General features: G+C 37.0%; 1 protein-coding gene across 2 annotated transcripts in view; it reads right to left on the bottom strand.

Moving 5' to 3' along the window:
- Nucleotides 1-22,485, bottom strand: part of CadN (Cadherin-N) — an 855,435-nt gene that overhangs the window by 459,642 nt on the left and 373,308 nt on the right. The window contains exon 2 of one of the 2 annotated variants that reach the window (XM_067767103.1): nt 15,750-15,939. The exons of the other annotated variant lie outside the window; for it this stretch is intronic. Within the exon in view, the coding sequence (XP_067623204.1) occupies nt 15,750-15,939 (190 nt within the window). The remainder of the gene's footprint in view (nt 1-15,749; nt 15,940-22,485) is intronic. 2 annotated transcript variants of the gene reach the window in all.

Genomic DNA, 22,485 nt, shown 5'->3' with positions numbered 1-22,485 from the left:
CTCGTAAAGGAGAAACTTGAAATGCTGAACAAACAGCTTCTGTAGAATCCAGAAACGTGGACATCCCAACACACATAGATTGGAGAGACCCCGCCTCTCAGGAATTTAAGAAGTCGTCTTCCGCACTAAAGAACTAACTTTTAAGAAGTTTTCACATTTACTCCCCCTCCCCCTTTTTCTTATATATTTGTTTACTCCACCCTGCATCTTCCTCTTTTGCTGATTGCACGGAAATGGGGTATGCCCCCTACGATAGTGCATTGGATATACCAGGCATGCTTAACGAACGAAACGATATCATTTCGTTACGATAATCAACGCTAATAAACGAAACGAAGTCATTTCGTTTCGTTTATTAACGTTAAGAACGTCAAATTAAGTCAAGTGACTTCGTTTCGTTTATTAACGTTGATTATCGTAACGAAATGATATCGTTTCGTTCGTTAAGCATGCCTGGGATATACACGGCCATAGTTAGGACAATATTGCTATACGGGGTAGCGGTATGGTGCCGTGCCCTGAATAAATTCTCGACGGTTCTTGCTCTTAAAAAGCTACAAAGATCTGCACTACTATGCATAAGCGGAGCTATCCGCACAAATACAACGGAGGCTATGAATGTAATACTGAACCTACTACCCATAAATAGAGTAGGCATAAAATATGCAGCATGTACAGCTATTAGACTGAGGAAACTGACCACATGATCTCACTGCAACCATACTGAAATTCTTGACAGATTCTGCATACCAGAATGGACAGATTTCTGCAAACCACATACTAACTTTAACAAGGGATAAGAGATATTAATCCCTGAGAGGGAACAGTGGGTGATGGACTCAGATTGGCCCACTGATAGCATTCAGATCTACACAGATGGATCTAAACTGGATAACAGGGTCGGAAGAGGTGTATATTCGGAACGATTGTACATACAAAGACCGATTCGCCTTCCGGATCACTGTAGCGTACTTCAGATCGAGCTTGCGGAACTACTAGACGCTGTGGACTGCCTTAGGCAGAGATCAGTCTCTCAGAAGCACATTTATGTTTTCTCAGACAGTCAAGCAGCATTGAAAGCCCTTGACTCTGTAACAACTAATTCTGAAACTGTAGTAGGCTGTCGCAGATCACTTAACGTGATGGCTGAACAGTTTACTCTGCATCTGGTATGGGTTCCGGGACATAAGGGCATACCATGTAATGAGATGGCGGATTTAAAGAAAGGGTACCTCCCTTCCACTTTCGCCATCCTGGAAGAGGTTGCGCATGCCGCTCTCCACCTGCAAACTCAAGATAAATGTGTCCCTACCGATGGAAGCCGGAGCCAGGTGGAAGCATCATGACAGATGCCACACGGCAAAACTCACATGGCCGGAATGGAATGAGAAGAGTTCGCGAGAGTTTCTCACCCTTCGTAAGAGGGATCTTTCCTTAGTTGTAGGTCATCTCACTGGTAACGTTTGTATTGGACCGCATGCGGAAAGGATTGCCGCTCCATTTATTGACTATGGTAGAATCTGCGGCAATGAAGAAGAGCCTAACTCTCTTAGGCATCTACTCTGTGAACATCCAGCGCTCGATAGAAGAAGGCAACGGTTTATGGGCAAGATGTTTCTCGTAGATCGTAGCTTCACAAACTCAAAGAAGTGGTTTGATTAGGAGAGTGTAGGAACAAATCCGTGTGGTTTCACAATGGGCATTAAAGGCCTAGGTGGGCCGCTCCGATGCAGATGGCATCCACTTAAATCTAACCTAACCTAACTCTCTGGCAACGCTGTAAACAATTTATTTGAATTGTCACACAGTGAAAGCTGCCCCTATACTGGTCATCAACAGATGCAAATATGACACCATCTGCGTTCATATGGTATTTATAGGTATGTATATTATAAATACTAAGTACACACACATAGGTATATTTAGTAAATACTTTATGTAACGGAATGTTTAATAGCATATTTACCACAGATTATTGTGGTTTCCTTTCATTCAATGAAATGTAACCACTGACTCGTAAATATGTATGTATGTATGAGCTAAATGTAATCTTTTCTATGTTAAATGCAATTAGCCACAAATCATTTATGTTTATTTGTTAACTTTTTGTAGTTAGCATTCATGGATACAAATGTTTAAAGTTTTATTAAAGCTCGTGATAAGTTTAAATGAATAACAAGTAAGGAAGGCTAAGTTCGGGTGTAACCGAACATTACATACTCAGCTGAGAGCTTTGGAGACAAAATAAGGGAAAATCACCATGTAGGAAAATGAACCTAGGGTAACCCTGGAATGTGTTTGTATGACATGGGTATCAAAAGGAAAGTATTAAAGAGTATTTTAAAAGGGAGTGGGCCATAGTTCTATAGGTGGACGCCATTTCGGGATATCGCCATAAATTTGGACCAGGGGTGACTCTAGAATTGGTTTGTACGATATGGGTATCAAATAAAAGGTGTTAACGAGTATTTTAAAAGGGTGTGATCCTTAGTTCTATAGGTAGACCCCTTTTCGAGATATCGCCATAAAGGTGGACCAGGGGTGACTCTAGAATTGGTTTGTACGATATGGGTATCAAATGAAAAGTGGTAATGAGTATTTTAAAAGGGAGTGGCCCTTAGTTCTATAGGTGGAGGCCTTTTCGAGATATCGCCATAAAGGTGGACCAGAGGTGACACGAGAATGTGTTTGTACGATATGGGTATCAAATTAATGGTATTTATGGGGGTTTTAAAAGGGAGTGGCCCTTAGTTGTGTATGTGAAGGCGTTTTCGAGATATCGACCAAAATGTGGACCAGGGTGACCCAGAACATCATCTGTCGGGTACCGCTAATTTATTTATATATATAATACCACGAACAGTATTCCTGCCAAGATTCCATAGCTTTTGATTTAGCCCTGCAGAACTTTTTCATTTTCTTCTACTTAATATGCTAGGTGTCACACCCATTTTACAAAGTTTTTTCCAAAGTTATATTTTGCGTCAATAAACCAATCCAATTACCATGTTTCATCCCCTTTTTCATATTTGGTATAGAATTATGGCATTTTTTTTCATTTTTCGTAATTTTCGATATCGAAAAAGTGGCCGTGGTCATAGTCGGATTTCGGCCATTTTTTACACCAAAATAAAGTGAGTTCCAATAAGTACGCGAGCTAAGTTTAGTAGAGGTATATCGATTTTTGCTCAAGTTATCGTGTTAAGGGCCGAGCGGAAGGACAGACGGCCAACTGTGTATAAAAACTGGGCGTGGCTTCAACCAATTTCGCCCATTTTCTAAGAAAACAGTTATTGTCATAAAATCTATGCCCCTACCAAATTTCAAAAGGATTGGTAAATTTTTATTCGACTTATGGCATTAAAAGTATTCTAGACAAATTAAATGAAAAAGGACGGAGTCACGCCCATTTTGAAATTTTTTTTATTTTTGTATTTTGTTGCACCATATCATTACTGGAGTTGAATGTTGACATAATATACTTACATACTGTAAAGATATAAAAAATTTTTGTTAAAATTTGACTATAAAAAAATTTTTTTTAAAAGTGGGCGTGCTCGTCAACCGATTTTTCTAAGTTTTATCTAGCACACATATAGTAATAGGAGTAACGTGACTGCCAAATTTCATCATGATATCTTCAACGACTGCAAATTACAGCTTGCAAAACCTTTAAATTACCTTCTTTTAAAAGTGGGCGGTGCCACGCCCATTGTCCAAAATTTTACTAATTTTCTATTCTACGTCATAAGGTCAACGCAACCACCAAGTTTCATCGCTTTGCCCGTCTTTGGTAATGAATTATCGCACTTTTCGGTTTTTCGAAATTTTCCATATCGAAAAAGTGGGCGTGGTTGTAGTCCGATTTCGTTCATTTTAAATAGCGATCTGAGATGAGCGCCCAGGAACCTACGTACCAAATTTCATCAAGATATCTCAAAATTTACTCAATTTATCGTGTTTACGGACGGACGGACGGACATGGCTAAATCAATTTCTATTTTCACCCAGATCATTTTATATATAGAAGTCTATATCTATCTCGATTAGTTTATGCCGTTACGGATTACCGTTATGCGAACAAAGTTAATATACTCTGTGAGCTCTGCTCAGCTGAGTATAAAAATCTAAATATTTAATAACATTCACAAACGCATACGTATGTACAAATGTCTGTTTGTACCTACATACATACATAAGTATATGTATGTTATGATTGGTATGCGTAATTCAGCTATCACTCAAACACAAACTTTTTACGAAAGGAAAAGTAAATAAATATTTGCTTTACTAATTGCAATGTATCTGTGCCAGATATTTTTAGATTTGAATGCAAACACAAAATATTAAAAAGCAAGAACACAATGTTGACATTTTTAATAAATGTTTAAAATGTTGCAAATGCCTAAATATGCTTTACAGACCAGTTTGCTTTGATACCGCACATATTTTGTAGAAGGGAATTTTACCTCTTAAAGCAAAACTATATAAAAAACTAATCAAAGCTTAAGTGTCTAAAGATTTGCGGTTTTGTGCCGATGACTTCACGATAATGGCAACAGGTCCCGGCAACGAGCTACGCTATAAAGTCAACGCCTATATGCCTAGTCCTTCCTCGCTCAATCTAGCTTTATCACCGACCAAATCATCGGCGAAATTATTTACAACATACACAAATCAAATGTTTACCATATTGTACATCCACGGGATGGCGTTACGCTACCGACTGCCTTACATCCAAAAGTATTGTGTGTGGCGTTCGATCAGGATCTACATTTTTGACAAAAATAACGAAAGGTTAATAACCACCTATTAAGCAATTAGCCGATCGCTTGTATGCTACGCGTCCCTTATGTGGTCACCGAGCCTAAAAAACATACTGTAGAAAAACTGCAGGGCTGTCAAAACACCCCGCTCAGAAATTTCAAGGGATGTTTTCTTATATCCCCATTTGAGGCGACAATTCTCCCCATATAGCAGAGAAATCAAGCGCCGATCAAACAGTTTCTGCTGAATATCTAGAATCCTGAGCATCCTAACAAGCATCTGGTTGAGAAGGTCCCACCTCTCAGGCACTTAACCGTCCTGTTCATGAATAATTTTTCTTCTTAGTTCGCATGGCTGAGTACACGGGTACCACAAGGCAGTCCATACGTGAGAACTACTAGTCATACCTGGGTATCCCAGATATGTGAACTAGTAATAAAAAACAAATTTTAGTAATAAAAAACTAATTTATTAAAAACCCATCTTTATGAAAGTATATTTGAAAAAATTTTCTCTCCTTTTTGTAGAAAACTTATTTCCATAGGATGCCACAAAATTTTAACTCGTTTCTATTTGTAGATTACTTAAAAACGTGAGAACTATGAGTGGTACCTGGGTATCCCAGCCATGAGAACTAGTAATAAAAAACAAATTTACTAAAAAAATCATCTTTATGAAATTATATTTGAAAACATTGTCTCTCCTTTTTGTAGAAAACTTCATACGATGCCACAAAATTTTAACTCGTTTCTATTTGTAGATTATTTAAAAATGGCTTTTGAATATGCAAAAGGTACCCGGGTACCCATCTATGCACAGGACGGTTAAGAAGTCGTCTCGGCACGTTAATAATACCTATGTCAATACCATTTTCTGTTCACAAAAGTTATAACGATGCAAAAACTTGATAGCATCAAATGGAAAGTACACGAAAATAAACAAAAAGGGCCACCAAAGCCCAGTAAAAATATACGAAAGAACATCTCGACAAATTCAATGACATACTTATTTACATATTTTCTCTCATCTACAATTTATTGACTATATTTTAAGCTGTCGTTGGCATACATACAATAAAATTCTAGAATATGTCAGCTTTATTGATCTACTTTGCGTGATTGCAGATATCATATTTATACGAAACTTTCAAAATCCTACGACGATGTGGTGTAATATGTACACACACATTTATGGTAAGCTCAATTATAAATATAGATATTTCATAAAAAAATGATTTGTTTATAAGTATTATGTCACTGAGAAAAGCCGTCTTGATTTTAAATAACTTAAATTTAAGTATACATACATATATAAAAAATTGAGCTCAATTAACGCATATAAAACTTGACTAATTACTCCATTAGTTGGATGTGTGAAATTTGGTTTAACATAAATTTTGAAAGTTGCGAAGAAGCTTCGAAATGAAACGAGCTTAATCTCCCTAAATGGCATTATGACATCAAATTCAAATACTACTAGGCACGAAAAAGACAGTCGATAATTATACCACTCGGCTCTCACACCTGCTCACTGCGTTAAATCATCGATTTAACAATGTAACCGAGTAGAAGCACATTTATCATTATGTATCGCCGCTGCGGATACGCAAAAACGACTGCTACGATGAGAATTGCCGCGCTGCTTGTAAAAGAAGAGATATCGTAACGCGAAGTATGAAGAGAGAAGCCGAATTGGAAAAAAAAAATACTTTGTGACATAACGGCATGAGGGCGTGAGTGAGCGGCGTTTCAGCAGGAAGGATAATGGCGATCTGGTTACTGGCGTACTGGGCGTCCTTTTTGCTATCCAGTACATCAAGGACTTTAGATTTAATATGATTCTGGGCTTCCTGCTAACATATGTAACCTTGATCAATTCATTTTTGCTTAAGAGAGCTTTCAGCGAAATGGCTGTGTTTTTTTGTGTACGTGTGTGGTGTGGGGAGCATTCGTATATCCGGAGTACTCGATTTTAATAGTTGGGGAATAATTTTTGGCTAAATGGGTTCCATCTTAGTGTGGCTCTCTCCACTAGTCTTACTAACTTACTTAACTATCGCTTAACCGTTTAAATGGTTATGGCCGTCCAACAAGGCGCGCCAGTCGCTTCTTCGCTCTGCCAACTGGCGCCAATTGGTCACACCAAGCGAGTTTAAATCGTTTTCCACCTGTTCCTTTCAGCGGAGTGGGGCCCCCTCTTCATCTGCTTCCATAGGCGAGTTCCGACAGAAAAAACTTTCTTAGCCGGAGTGTCATCTTTAATTCATATAGCCAGCGAAGCCGCTGTGTTTTCCACTAGTCGCTCGATTGATTTATTAAATAAGTGTTCTGGGGATAAGTTAAGACGGGGAGAAGTTCGGGGTGGAAATTGGTGGCCAGAGTGGTTTGGGTGTTTGGGGGGTTTAACCCCAGCTCATTTTCTTTAAATTATCTTTTTTAGGCCACTGGTCAGGAGTAGGTGGATACTCAATGGCTTGGGTACAAACGTCATACCAATGACTTTAAAGTTGGTTGGAATGTTACGGTCAATGTATTACAACCAGCCAGGGTTGCTGATAAAATAAAGAATATTCGGCATGGCTATCACAGATAACTCCCTGAGGTCTTCTAGAAACGGGGTTCCAAGGAAGCTTAGCCGGGCATTTACACATAAATTGTTCTAATGTCTCCCTGGCATTTGGATCTTTGCAGCTTCTGCAGTAGTCGTTATACGGAATGCCCATCTTTTCCACATGCGTACCTACTGCCCAACGACCGTTGCAGATTGCTATCAGTTTGCATGTGTTAGCCCTGGATTTTTTTAGAAGACTTCTCGTCCTCTTTCCATCATAGTTTGGCCAAACGGATTTTGCTATTGCACAGGTGGTGATGTTATTCCACTTTGTTTGTGCTTTCTTCAAGTATAAGATTTGGATATTCCCCTTGGCTACTGCTAAGGGTATGCCTACTTCGACACTGGGTATTTCTTCGTTCATCTCCGATGAGCCCCTGCGTGCTAGCTCGTCGGCCTTCTCGTTACCCTCTAACCACCTATGACCCGGGACCCAGATAACGTGTAATTCTAGATTGGTGGATAACTGCGATATGAGTCGCTTACAAGCGCACACTAATTTTGAGTTAATGTGTGGCGAAGAAAGCGCTTTTATCGCAAACTTTACCAGCTACATTCAAGCCCTCCAGTGATTTTCAGGCTTGCCAAATCGCAAGGTTTTCTGCTTGAAACACGCTGCAGTGTGATGGGAGTCTGAATGATGCAGACAAATCTAGGGACTCAGAGAAGACTCCGGCCCCCATTTCCCGATTCTACTTGGAGTCGTCAGTGTAGATTTGGATGTCGTCGACCCTTATGCCCGGGTTCCTCTTCCACTCCTGTTTGGAATGGCGGTATTACAACCGTACTCAAACTTTAGTTTGCGAGGGTAGTAATCTGTCTGGGTACTACATGTACCATCCTGAAGTTTCTTTAGGATACTCCTATGCCTTTGCTGAGTATCCTTCCAACACCCAGACTCCATGAGTCTCAGTGCGGTTTGTGACGATGTACAAAGTATATGCAAGTCGATCGGAAGCAGGTGCAAAATGGGGTCTAAAGCAGCTGTGGGGCAAGTGCGTCTGGCCCCTATGGTACCAACGCACGCAGTGCGCTGGACTTTTTGCAGGCTGGTGAGATTCTAGCTCTTACTTAGACCACCAGACTATGGAACCATAGGTAAGCACCGGTCGCACCACCGCCTCGTACATCCAAATTACCATGCTTGGCTTGAGTCCCCATTTCTTACCAAACATTGATTTGCAGGCATAGAAGGCCATGCAAGCCTTCCGTACCCGCTCTTCGATGCATACTTTCCAATTCCGATTTAGATGTACTAAGACATTTTTTTTTTAATTCAGGAGAGTTTTTAGTTGTACGAATATCTGTATTTCGTTTAATGTTATAGTGAATTGTAAAAATAATTTTTACTTAAAATTTAAGAATAAATATTTCATTTGGCAGCTGGCTCAAAACGCTGTTTATAAAGCGCAATTTATATTACTCAACTGACGCAAACATGTTTTCAACGTATTGTAACGAATTTATTGCAAATCCTCTTATGTGCAAATCTTCTACTAAGGTTCGAATCACTAAACTGTTGAATAAATAACTCCAATATTGAATAATGGAAAAATGGCCTTTCTAAAAGTACGTCACAATAAAACTTATACTTTGCATCTAGCTTGCTTAATAACCAAACTGACTGATAGCTTAAATGAAACTGATTTTTCACTCCACTTTTGTCGCCCTTTTATACTGTCCGACCTCCTGGTTGCATATTTCTAGGATTTTCTAATTCCAGAATTTACTAGTTAGTTATAAATTGCTCAGCTACAACTACAGATGTATAATTTTCATAGCTTCTCTCATATTCCATGCGCTTGTATGTGTGAGCATACCTTTAGGAGCATGTCAGATAAGATATCTGCATGTGTTTGTGCATATCTTCTACGCTGCGTGTACGTACATAGGTGTAGACAAAATGATTAAATTATTGATGTGCATTCACGTCACTGCTTAGCATCGGCATAGAGATGGCAGTACCCCTTAGTGTTGCTAACATTCGTAACACTGCCCTCCACCTAAGTCTGATCGTCCCGATCAGACAAATCTCACGATCTAAACGCTGCTAGCATCTCCAAATGAACCACCCTTCTACTTCGTGGTTTCCCAATTGTTTGTATGCGGTAGGTGGTGTCACTGATCTTCTTCACAACTTTGTACGGGCCTTCCCAAATGCACCGACATTTGGATGGAACACCTTTCCGCCGGTGAAGGTTGTATAACAGTACCAAATCTCCCGCCAAGAAATCTTTCGAATTATTGTTCCCATCGTACCTGTGTTTCATCGTACTACTCAATACTCTGGTTCGTTCCTTCACACTCTGTTATTTGGCCCATGAACTACTTCGTAGAGCTTGCGCTGGACGGATTTGCTTTGCATAATCAGTATCGTTCCGACGCTTCACAACAGTAGTGTGCCCTGGCTTGAAACCAACCTTGCATTCTTTCTGCGAAGTTCTTTCCTTCGTTTTAGTACGTCCGTTAAGGCTTTTCAATGCCAGTGTTTCTCTCACAGGTACCTTCGGTTTTGATTTGTTTGGCCTATTCGTTCCATCAACCCTTGCCCGATCTGCTGCCTTTGACTTTTGCGGTTTTTGTGGGATCTCTTTCACCAGCACTCGATTACTGCTGAACCCTTCTTCCAAACTGAAGTTAAGTGGCACATCCCGGTTCTCATAGCACCTAATCTTTCTTGGCATATCGATCCTGATGTCATGGTCAACTAAGAAATCCACTCCCAATATGACTTCATCAACGATATCTGCCACAACGAATTTGTGTAGAACCATGGCCTTCCCAATTAGGACTTCACATATAACTTCTCCCTGGACTTGGTTATACTCGCCTGTGACCGTACGCAACCTTGCTCCAGGAAACGGTTTTACTCTCCAGTTGACTAAATCAGATCGAATCAAGGAATGAGATGCGTCCGTATCTATAGCCAGTACACGCTCCTTGCCATCAACATTCCCTCTGATGGTAAGACTGCTTGATTTCCTTCTAATTTGATACACAGATATCACAGGACATTCAATATCTGGAGCTAGCTCTCGATTTTTACATCTGGCACGCTCTTGCTCATCTCCTTCAGTTTTGCCTTTACGGCCACCCAAGTTGGAACTACCAGGACCAAGATCGCAATGACGTGCAATGTGACCGGGCTTCCCGCATTTGAAGCATTTGATAACTCTTTCACTCCGCTTTTGCGATCCTTGCAGCGCCTCCAATATTGCGTCTACCCACTCTGGCCTTTCTTCTTCCACACTGCGTGCTTTGAAAACTGGCCTACACAGAAGCGACGCTGTTTCCTGAATCAGAGCTTGTGAAACCGTTTCTGCGAATGTTGGCTTTGGGTTTGCATATGTAGCCCGCTTCGTTTCCACGTCTCGTATGCCATTTATGAAGCTCTGGATTTTTACCCTTTCAGTGTATTCCACGGGTGCGTCCGCAATTGCAAGATTAGCCAATCTTCCAATATCTGAAGCAAACTCCTGCAATGTCTCATTTGCTTTTTGGTAGCGGTTTTACAACTCAATTTGGAATATCCGTTTTCTATGCTCGCTTCCATAACGTCGTTCTACAGCAGCCATCAATGCTTCATAACTGTTCCGTTCGTACTCTGGAATCGTCTGTAAGATTTCCGCTGCAGGCCCTTTCAATGCCACGAACAGTGCAGCAACTTTATCTTCAGCATTCCAGTTGTTCACTACTGTGGTCTATTCAAACTGTAGCTTGAAGACCTGGAAAGGAACAGAACCGTCAAAGGATGGTGTTTTTAGCTTTGGATTTCTCGTTGAAACTGCTAGGCGATTCAGTTGCAACTGCTCGATACGTCCTCTCAAAGCATACACTCGGCCTCGATTTTTTCCTCAAACTGTAAAATTTTTGTATCTTACACCTCCAACTTCGAGGAAATACGTCCTTCTTGCTCGTCCAGTTGAGCAGAGATCTGCGATGATATCTGTGCTGAAATTTGCGCCGACATTTCGGATACTCGTGCCTCTTGTGCTTCAACATTCGCTGTTATACGGTTCTCCTGCGATTCCAGCTGAGTTTCCATCTTGGATGTAATCTGTGTCGACATTTCTGACATACGCGTTTCTTGTGCTTCAATCTTCGATGTTATTTCTGACGACATTTCTGACATTTGCGACGACATTGATGTTACTGTCGATGTTTGTGCAGATATTGCAGCCAAAATCATGTTCAAGTCTATGCTCGTAACTGTCTGCGATGTTTCATTTTTCTCTTCAATTTTTGTTTTTCGTCGACACCAAGATGAAAGACATACTCTTCCACGTTAATTCCTTCTGCGTCCTTTGCCTCTCGTAGTCGTGCCTGAAGTTCGAGTTTAATTCCGGTTGTATTCAATTCACTGAACTTTGCCATGTCCTTGTTGTCCTCTGGAATTTATTCAACAATTCCTCTTCTGAAACCAATTGTAACGAATTTACTGCAAATCCTGTTATGTGCAAATCTTCTATTAAGGTTCGAATCACTAAACTGTTGAATAAATAACTCCAATATTGAATAATGGAAAAATGGCCTTTCTTAAAGTACTTCACAATAAAACTTATACTTTGCAACTAGCTTGCTTAATAACCAAACTGACTGATAGCTTAAATGAAACTGATTTTTCACTCCACTTTTGTCGCCCTTTTATACTGTCCGACCTCCTGGGTGCATATTTCTAGGCTTTTCTAATTCCAGAATTTACTAGTTAGTTATAAATTGCTCAGCTACAACTACAGATGTATAATTTTTATAGCTTCTCTCATATTCCATGCGCTTGTATATGTGAGCGACACTTCCCCAATCATAATTGCATACCTTTAGGAGCATCTCAGATAAGATATCTGCATCTCTTCTCAGCTGCGTGTACGTACATAGGTGTAGACAAAATGATTAAATTATTGATGTGCATTCACGTTACTGCTTAGCATCGGCATAGAGATGGCAGCACCCCTTAGTGTTGCTAACATTCGTAACAGTATCAATAATCAGTTGAGTTTGCCGAAAGCGCCCAATGATACCTAATCCTCGTGTTCAATGACACGGGAACCAGATACGGATAGAGATTTAACATGCAAATGCAACAACAATGTGACCCATATGGTTCGAACAACTCCACTCAGCTCAGCAATTTAGAAATTCCAAAAAGTAAGTAGATGAAGCAATATGAAGGCTGAATCATACTTCTCGCCGAATGCTCAAATAAAATTAAAGTGATTAAAGCAGGGACTGCTAATAAAGGTTATTTTAATCTTTTTTAAATAACCTTTATTTTCCCATTTAATTTCGCTCGAAAACTAACGGTTAATTTTCAAGCGAAATTAAAATTCGAAAAACAATTGTTATTTTTTGAGCGGAAAATTAAAATTACTGTTATTTGTAATCCCTGGATTAAAGTTAATTAAAGTGACTGTGTAAATGTACACTATTCTGATATCACGCATAATTGTGTTCACCATTCAGGTTCCGCATCCGATTCGACTATTGATAATGATTTTTTACATGGGCCTTCGAACAGTGAGGAGACAAACAAAAATGTATGTTTCCATGAATCCGAAATCGTAAAGTTTCGTGGGGACACTGATGAAGGTTCTAAAACAGTTTTCCAACCATACCACCAAGTCTGTATCAAAGTCCAGATGATTTAAACGACTTCGACGTGGGTACTGTGAATAATGAGTTTTTGCGATCTGAAGATGTCAACGAAATAATTCGTCGAGGTCATCAAAAGTGTCCTGTTATTTTTCTACGTGATCGTCATGACGAGGCATTTCCTAAATTGTTGGTAAACAGAATCTTGCCAAATGGAGAGAAAGTGGAGCGTGACTGGTTGGTGTGGAGTGCCAGTAGCAATGCTTTTTATTGCCTACCATGTCGTCTGTTAAGCACCAATACTTTAAATCGACAATTGATACACTTATCAATGAACAGCTAATCACTGAAACTAAAAAGTGGAAAGAAATTTTATATTGAATTTTGGACACTATTTTATTTTTGGGTGAAAGAGGCCTAGCTTTCAGAGGCGAAAGTATATATCTTGGTGAACGAAACAAAGGAAATTTTTTAGGCATCTTAGAACTCATAAGCCATTATGATCCGATACTAAGATATCATTTGGAGAAAGTTAGGATTTCACAACAGCAGCACAAACGTTTACAGTTTCACTACCTGTCCCCCGACATTCAGAAATAGTTTATAGAAATTTGTGCAAAACACGTGAGGGAAACTATATTAGATCAACGCAAAAAAGCCAAGTATTTTGCTATTATTGTTGATGCTATGCCTGATGCTTGTCACATTGAACAGACTACGTTCATTTCGCGTTACCTCCATTTCAATTCGAAAGCAAAAAATTTTACAATTCAAGAACGGTTTTTGGCTTTCGTGGATTGTAACCAAAAAACTGGTAAGGAAATCGCGGGTTTAATTTGCCATACTCTAGGTAAACATGAAATCCGTTTAAACGATTGTCGTACACAAGGCTACGATAACGGCGCCAATATGAAAGGAGCTTACAACGGAGTACAACGCCACATTCTCGACAAAAACTCGAATGCTGATTACTCGTTTTGTGCAATCCACGGTCTCTATTTATGTGGTGTTGATGCTGCAGAATGTTGTACGGCTGTAATTACTTTCTTCGGAGTTGTACAAAAATATTTTACTATTTTCAGCAGCAGGTCGCAACGATGGGACATCCTAAAAAAAAACAATGTACCGAGCTCTCTTCACATTCTTTCAGACACTAGGTGGTCGGCTAGTATTGAGGCAATCAGACCATTCGCAAACCATGTTCCAGGATTAACACAAGCAATAAACGCATTACTTAAGCTAAATTTGACTGCACAAGCATACGGAGATGTTACCGGCATTATCCAGTACATGAACAAGTTCGAATGGATCTTGCTGTCCTCAATTTGGTTCAAAATACTGACAACCATTAATGAAAGAAACGTCGTACTCCAAGCTAGATACGCCACCATAAGTGTTGAGGTCCGACATCTAGATGCCTTATTAGCTGATTTGAAGTTGATCAGGAACCAATGAGAAACAATTTTAAACGAATGCAAAACAGTTGCTATGCAATTGAGAATCGGAGATTCGAAAGAGTAAACCCAAAAACGGTCTGAAGATAATTTAGATTAGATCATTACGGATGATCCAGAGTCTGATTTCAAAACCAATTCATTCTTGGTGATCGCTGATTCGGTAATCATTGGCATTACTGAACGATTTGCAGCTATGAGAAATTTGAACGAGACGTTTTCCTTTTTGTGGAAATTTGAAGAAATGGATGGAACTACGGTTCGGGTGAGCGCAGCAAAATTGATCGAAAAATACAAGTCGTACGTTTCTCAAAGGATAGAATGCGAAATAATTCACTTGAGACACATTTACGAAGCAAATTTTGATAAACGTCTGCCACCATTGGAATTGCTAAAACCATCTATGTTCAAAATCTGTATAAAATTTTCCCCAACATTTGTGTTGTTTTACGTATCTCTTGCACTATACCTGTCACTGTAGCTGGTGCAGAACGTTCTTTCACGTCCTTGCAAGAATAAAAAACTTTCATAGATCGTGTTCATCTCAAGAGCGAGTTTCAGGACGTGCCACGCTTTGTTTTGAATCCGTTTTGGCAAGACAGTTAAACTTTGATATTATTATAAAAAATTTTGCGGCGAAAAAAGCAAGAAAAGCCACTCTTTGATATCCGAGCCTTCTACATTGAATAATTAAAATTTATAATCATCATTATATTTATCAGAAATGTACTAAAATGTTACCAAGTAACTAGAAAAGATTATTTAAGACAATACATGGCTGTTAAAAGAGAATTGTATTTCTGCGTTACAATAAAACAGTATACTTAAACAGTAAATATTCAGTTTTAATTTTATTTTCAGCTCTTAGTCCAAAAATCATTTAGTTGATGTTGCAAAAATTTTTTTGATGTAATCCATCAGTAATGGTTCATGACTGAGACGTCATTAATTAAATTAATCAAATGTATTAGTGGATTTTTTATAGGGGGCCCGTAAATTGTTTAGTTGCAGGCCCGGATTTTCTCTCTACGGCCCTGGGTGAAACCTCAACTGAAGTGGGAGAGACAGTCGGAGAAAGATTGAAATCCCTTGATGCTCCAAATTGACGTTAATTATCGTAAAACGGAGATAGCTATCGTGACTTTTTACGCAACGGCTAAAAAAACTTAGGGGGTTAAGCACCAATTAATGATAATGATGATGACTCAGTTTGCAATACCATAGTGCAAATCACGCTACCGCACAAGCTACAGCGAGTTACCACAAAAGTTTGTATTCAAAAATTAAATCATTTTAACTTGCTATTAATCCAAATCAATTTTTACTCACCTCTACACGTATCGTTAAATTATATTCCTTTATACTTTCATAATCCAACGGATGATTCACTTTTATATCCGCCCATGTATCACCATTATCCGGTCTTTGTTGCAAATAAAACGTGTGAAATTTGTTGGTTTGTGCGGTAGACCCAGGCATTAGACGATAAAATACTGTCGGATTACCTTCAATGCCCGAGCTAAAAATGTTGCAGACGTCAAAGTGGATTGGAATTAAAAAAAAAGTATAATATTAGCAAAATTGCAAACAATTGTTTAAAAAGTAGAAATAATAATTAAAAATTTTAGTAAACTACGTACATACATACATACAGAATAGCCAACAGAAATATGACAAAATGCAATTTACAAAATGTGGTTTCTGTACATTGCTTTAAATGTGTTAATTAAAATCTGGATTACAAATTTCGTTTGAATCATATTTAAAATAATAATTTTGTGTGCGAAACAATAATAATTTTAATAAAATAGTATAAAATAGAAAATAAATACATATTTTTCTTGTGAAAAAATAAGTAATTTCTATTGTTTCTCTTTTACAAAAATTCAACATTCAATCAGTGCATGTCTTTTTCAAAAATCAAATTTTTTTGTGGAGTTTGTCATATTTCATTGTTGGCCAAGCAGTATTTGTATTTAAGTGAAATTGTTGTAGTTATTCGTGCAAATATTACATATTTGGTTTAATTTGTAAAATTGTTATCATTTTACTGATAGTAAATATTTATTTAAAATACTTTGACTAGATATTGTAGAATTTTAATGTTTGCAAGAGCGAATTTATACCTGCATGTCTTTTATATAATAAATGCAAAATAGTTCTGGATTTTGTTCCTTTTACCAACTATTCAAATTTAAAATGGAAATTGATATTGTTAAATTTGACGAATTGATGAATGTTCAATTTGACTTTTATTTGACTTGTGAGAGCCCACAAGTGAGTGTAAAAGGAGCGAGTGCAAGGTGGTTCAATAATACGTAAAAAGTGAAACTGTAGCTGTGTTGGTAAAATTAAAATCTTAAAAATTCGTGCCAGCCATCCAACCAGACAGCCTGCTAGTCAACCTAAATAAAACCGTTTAAAAATGGTAGTGGTTTAGTCGTTGATCAACGGGTAACGAGGCAAGGCGTATACATACATGTTTGTTATCATTAAAAAAGCAGTTCGCTAAATACTCCCGAGACATTCGGGGCGTGTCCTTATTCATACAACAACAACAACATGTTGCTTCTATGCTTGTTCAGCTATTTCTAAACGAAAGAGGAAAATAATACCTGCGTTCCAATGAAACCTGATCCAGATCCCGATAAAAATGTAGCATACAAATGTAACAAGAAGTTTCTTATCCTGATATCTACTTGAATCAATCAATTTTGGATCCGCAGGGGGCTATGATTATTTTATGTTTTTGTGGATAGTTTTTGACAGCTTACCCTCTTTACTTGGTAGCACTTACAGACATATGAACTAGCGTTTCCAATATTTAAACATATTTTTTCCACTCAACTTTTACTTTAATCTGAAAACAAATTAACTAGACCCAAAACAATAACAGTTTATTCATTTTAAACCTTAAATGAAAAACTAAACATTTTTTATTTGTATATCTACAACAATATGCAAAGAAGGCGATTGGCAGAAGTTGCAAAATAACAAACGCATGGCTTTGGATGAGTTTGTTTGTCAATAGTTCAATCAGAAGTTTAGGAGTGCTTGTATAAAGCCCACTACTGGATGAAAAAGCTTTGAAGAAATTTACTAGGTACTAGCGCAATAGTTCTCGCCGTCAGTTCGTCCTGATGTCAGTTTGTCTAAATTTTTACTAAATTATTAAATACGTTTAAATTAAACGATAAATTTAGAAAATGTTGTCATACATTGAAAGTAATGACGAAATTCTGTGCTCAACACAAATTTCGTATACTTTCCAACTTTTGATAGCAAATTGTTCTACTTGTAAATACATATGTAATATTTGCACGAAATTCAAAAATATGTTAAAATTACAATAGCTTAATATGAGGATTTCACTAAAATACATACATAATTAATTAATACGAAATAAAATTAATTACTAAAAACAAACCAAAGTTACACAAAAAAAAAAATAATTATTATATATTAATATATTTTTTTTAATTTTTCAATGTCAGTAGGTACATGCGACATAACAAAAGACAAAAAGTTTTTATGACGCATATATATTTGCATATGGCAAAATTTCTATAAAAAAGTGCGATTATATTGTGAAAAAAAAATGGAAATATTACAATATTATTGTGTAAAACATAAACGAATATTGAAAAGCAACTTTATATCACATTTACGTTGCACCAAATGCGTAATTTTGGGCGAAATATTCCAAATGCGACGCATTCCCTCATACAAATTGCATATCCGAAATGAGTCATCTGGGCGCTTTGCATCACATTTGGCAATGCAAATATAATCCACATACGCTTTTGACACACACTGTGTTCCAATGGACAGTGATGCCGATCCCGATAAAATATAATATATATATAACGAAAATATAACATGCAAATGCAACAATATTATGATCTATGTATGTGTATCCATTTTTTGATGCATTTGCATATTGAACTTTTATCCTGATCTGTAGAGTTGTCCATTGGAACGGGGGAAACTATCTTAACAAAAACAACCTGCTAAGAACACAATGGTTGAACGACGTGTTATAATCTTAGTGCTGTACCACTGTTGTAAATGGCAGTTTCCACTAGCTTTTTTTTAAAGCCAACCCAACAAATCTATCAGTTACTGCTTTGCATTTTTGATAACTTTTTGTACACTATTTTGAATACACTATTATTAAATCAATGACGTCAGTTTATTTTCTTGCAATTATGTGGTGTCCTCGCCTTCCAGCTTTGGAGTGGAGGTTAAGCCAGAATGAGGCCAATGACTCATTTTGATGAACGTATTTGAGGGCAAAGTAAATGTAATATTTAAAAAATGAATAAAATAAATAATATTTAAATCCTAGAAAAATGGCTTCAAAAACGATGTTGCCATTATTAATTTAAAAAATATTTACAAATATATGGCGTTATGTGTAAATTTATAGGTGTTATGTAAATATATTTGGAGGTAACAAAAAAAAAATAAAAAATTATAATTGGTGTCGTTGACTTATTTGTACAAAAAAACAAAAAGCTAAAAATCATTGGATTAACTTTTTAAACGTACACTTTGAACAACGTTTATTGCACATTAACAATGTTAAACGGAATAAAGTAAAAAAAGCTATGTGTCACTATATTCAGCACGTACTGCCAGGGTTAAGTGACTGGAAAGCAAAACTTAAATGCCAATGAATGAAAAAATATGAGAAAATGCGAAAAATGCGGCGTAAAGAAATTGAAACACTAAAAACTAAAAAAAAAAATTTTATAAATAAAAAATGTTTCAAAAAGGTTAAAAGCTCCACAGTTGATGGAGAAAAAATTTGTTGGCTATGAGATGAGGAGTAGGTTGGATGACATTTTATGGTTTGATGATACCTGCTGGGATTGGGAGAGTGGGATAAATTACGCGTGTGAGTTAAAATTTTAGGGATGAGTTTTTAGTTTATTGCAATAGAACGAAGTGCGTATATATACATATGTATATAAATGTGTATATATTTGTACTTTATGTAATTATACAAGGATGTTTTTCTGATTTTTATGTGAGTTTTATGTTCCTTTCTATTGTGTAATCTCTTAATGCTCGTATGCTGCTTTCCATTATAGTTTACCTTTGCTAAAACTACTTTTTACATAGTGGTATATTTATAGTCAATAGCTGTGTTTTTATATATATATGCAAAACTATGTTAATTTGCATATATATAAATATTTATCGAAGCCAATTAATAAAAAGCTTTTGTTGGTTTCGGTGTTGAAGATTTTTAAATGTGAAATGGCTACAAAATATGTATATGGAGACTTGTAGAATGTACATAGTTGAATAATGTTTTGCCCGGAAATTTTTACATAACTTTGCTGCGTTTTGCTACTTAATATCAATGCTTGCATTTGCTACCCCAAAATAGTAGCGAAGAATATCCTTTGCTACTGCTCCGGCTCTGAACATGAACAGAACATAGAGCAGAGTCATAGCATAAAAAAGCAATAGCATTTATCAAGCTCTGCCATGAGCTACATAGAGCAAAACAAATGAAAGAAAAAAACTCCAAATGAAATACTATTTGTAGTGAAGTGAGAACAAATTGCTATTTGTTTTGTTCGGAATTGTTTTGTAGAACTTTATCTTTTCTCTTGTTTTCGTTGTTGGAGCTGATGTAGCGTTGTGATATTGTTGAGTTTTTGCTTGTGGTTTTATTTGTCGGTTTTAAAGTTTTTGTTGAAGCATCTTGTTATTGTTGTTAATGTTAATTCTTCGTTACGTTTCAAGTTGGTGTAGATAAGTATTAGCGCGAGAAAAGAAAAAACTTCTGCATAACAATGCCCTACAGAGCAAGTAGCAACACATTTTATTTTTTGCTCTCACTCCGCCACAGATAGCATTTCGTTTGGAGTTCTTATTCTGCCATTTGCTCCGCTCTAAAGCACGACAAAGCTAGTAGCTAAGCATGAGTGATAGCATATACTCGTTTGTGCTACGGCTCTGCTCTATATTCTGCTCAGAGCTGGAGCAAGAACAAAAAAACCTTCAGGGTAATATATCGTTTCAATCACTGCTTAATATATATACAACCTCTGTATATATAATTATATATATTATATATGTATATTGTTATTGTTTTTAATTTTTTGATTTTCGAAATACATATCTACTTTCCTAATAACACTGTATAACTAATTAAGAACTTTTTCTAGCAACAGAGTAACCAAATAAACAAAATTTAATCCCTTCACCTATTTCCGTAAACTATGTAACAAGCTAAGACAAAAACTTAAACGATTTTTTTTAAACATACAACCACATATTCTTATTTGGTTTCTATTCAGGCTATAATAAAACTTAATTAAACTTTGACATATTAAAATTTAAGTAAACCATACAAATTTTAAATGTCAGTTCAACCAACCACTTCAGAATTTGTGTTTTCAAAAAGAATCTGATATTTGTAAATTGAGTAAAAGGAACTCCTTTTGTCTTACTTACATATCTAACGAAAATTGCCAAATGCATATGAAAGCTCATTTGTTTATGGATTGTACACAAGTGGACACATACACACACACACACACACATCTGCCTTGAATTTCTAGTGAAAATATTTGAGTAAAAGTGCAATCCAGCCCGCAGCGTGTGACCTCTTTTGCAGGCAAGTGTGAGAGGGCACGTAGAATGCAACAGGCCAAAACAAACGAAAGTGCAATGAGTAAATCTGCAATGAAATATAAGAACATGCAATGCATATGCATAAAGAAGCGTAGTTTAGATTAAAAGGGCAAGTTTTGAGCTCATGTAGGCAAAAAAGATGTTACTATACAAATTTTCTTTCAGTAGTGGAGGTGTAAATTTCATCCGTAATATTTCGGAATATCTGCAGCATGCAGAGACCAAAATTAAGCAACGAACTCATAGCTTCCTTGTGCTCCTAGTAAAGTACAAACCGCTACGTGGCAATGTAAATGGACAAGGATAATCTTTGAAAGATTTCCTTCAAATACCCTTTCACCGAGATCACCTGATGTAATATTAAGATTTAGATAATTGTTATCTCCCTACTGGCATATTTCGACCTTCATAAAAGCGATCATTTTAACCATTATATCATAGACTAACTACATATATATATATATACAACCCGAAGTTAAAGATCAAGGACTAAGTTCCATGACAATCGATGCTTTCCTAACTCTGTTTTGAGAAAAGTCTATTATCCTAACCCTCAAAAGAAGTAAAATCGGAAACCCTTCCATCGTTGATTTTCGAATGGCTACGATTTACTAAGTCTTCGTTATATAGTCTTAAACATTGTATCAAGGGTGCAATTGGCTTAGATAAACACGAATCTAAACTTCACACTGAAAAAACAAAAACTTGGTTTCAGATATTCTGAACAACACAGTCTCTATAGTTTAACCCCATTAAAATGCTAGTTTTTTTGAACTTCCGTTGGAGAACGGCGATGAAAGTTCTGAGTGATCCTTGAACGGAACGTTACATTGTTAAAAAAAACAACACAAATAGCAACAAAGATTCTAGCGATTTAACAAAGTGTGAGAAAATTATCAGCAAGCTATATAATACATATGTTCACAGAACTGAAGGAGTTCGTTTAGGTTAGGCCAAATCTGAATCGCTCCAGAGCAGAACTGCATTCAGTCTAACCGCATTACAACTCGCCCGGAGCTTATCGTTCAGGTATATTGGGAGAAGATTGAGCAAAATCTTTTGTGGGTATGGAGGGTATTGACTGATATAAGCATTGAGGTCTACCCCATGCCAACCCCTTAACCTTAATGATATATATTAAAATGGGTCTGACGACCGCGTTGTATAACCAATACGTAATGCACTTATTTTAACTCCACATTTTTCTCCAGAACTGTATTCTATATTCTTGTTCTTTAAGGTGTTTCTATCGCCAATATTTTTATCATGAATAGGCAAGCCTTCCATGGGCATCCAAAATACTGCACTCCGTCGGGAAATTGTGATACTTACACACTACACAACCAATCTGCTAAACTAAAATGTCGGGTTTGGCACCCTTCACCGCATCTGCTCCAGAAAATACCTTAAT

This window comes from Eurosta solidaginis, chromosome 2, assembly GCF_040869045.1.
Source record: "Eurosta solidaginis isolate ZX-2024a chromosome 2, ASM4086904v1, whole genome shotgun sequence".
Taxonomy (NCBI): Eukaryota; Metazoa; Arthropoda; class Insecta; order Diptera; family Tephritidae; genus Eurosta; species Eurosta solidaginis.
This window is presented reverse-complemented; position numbering and strand designations above follow the sequence as displayed.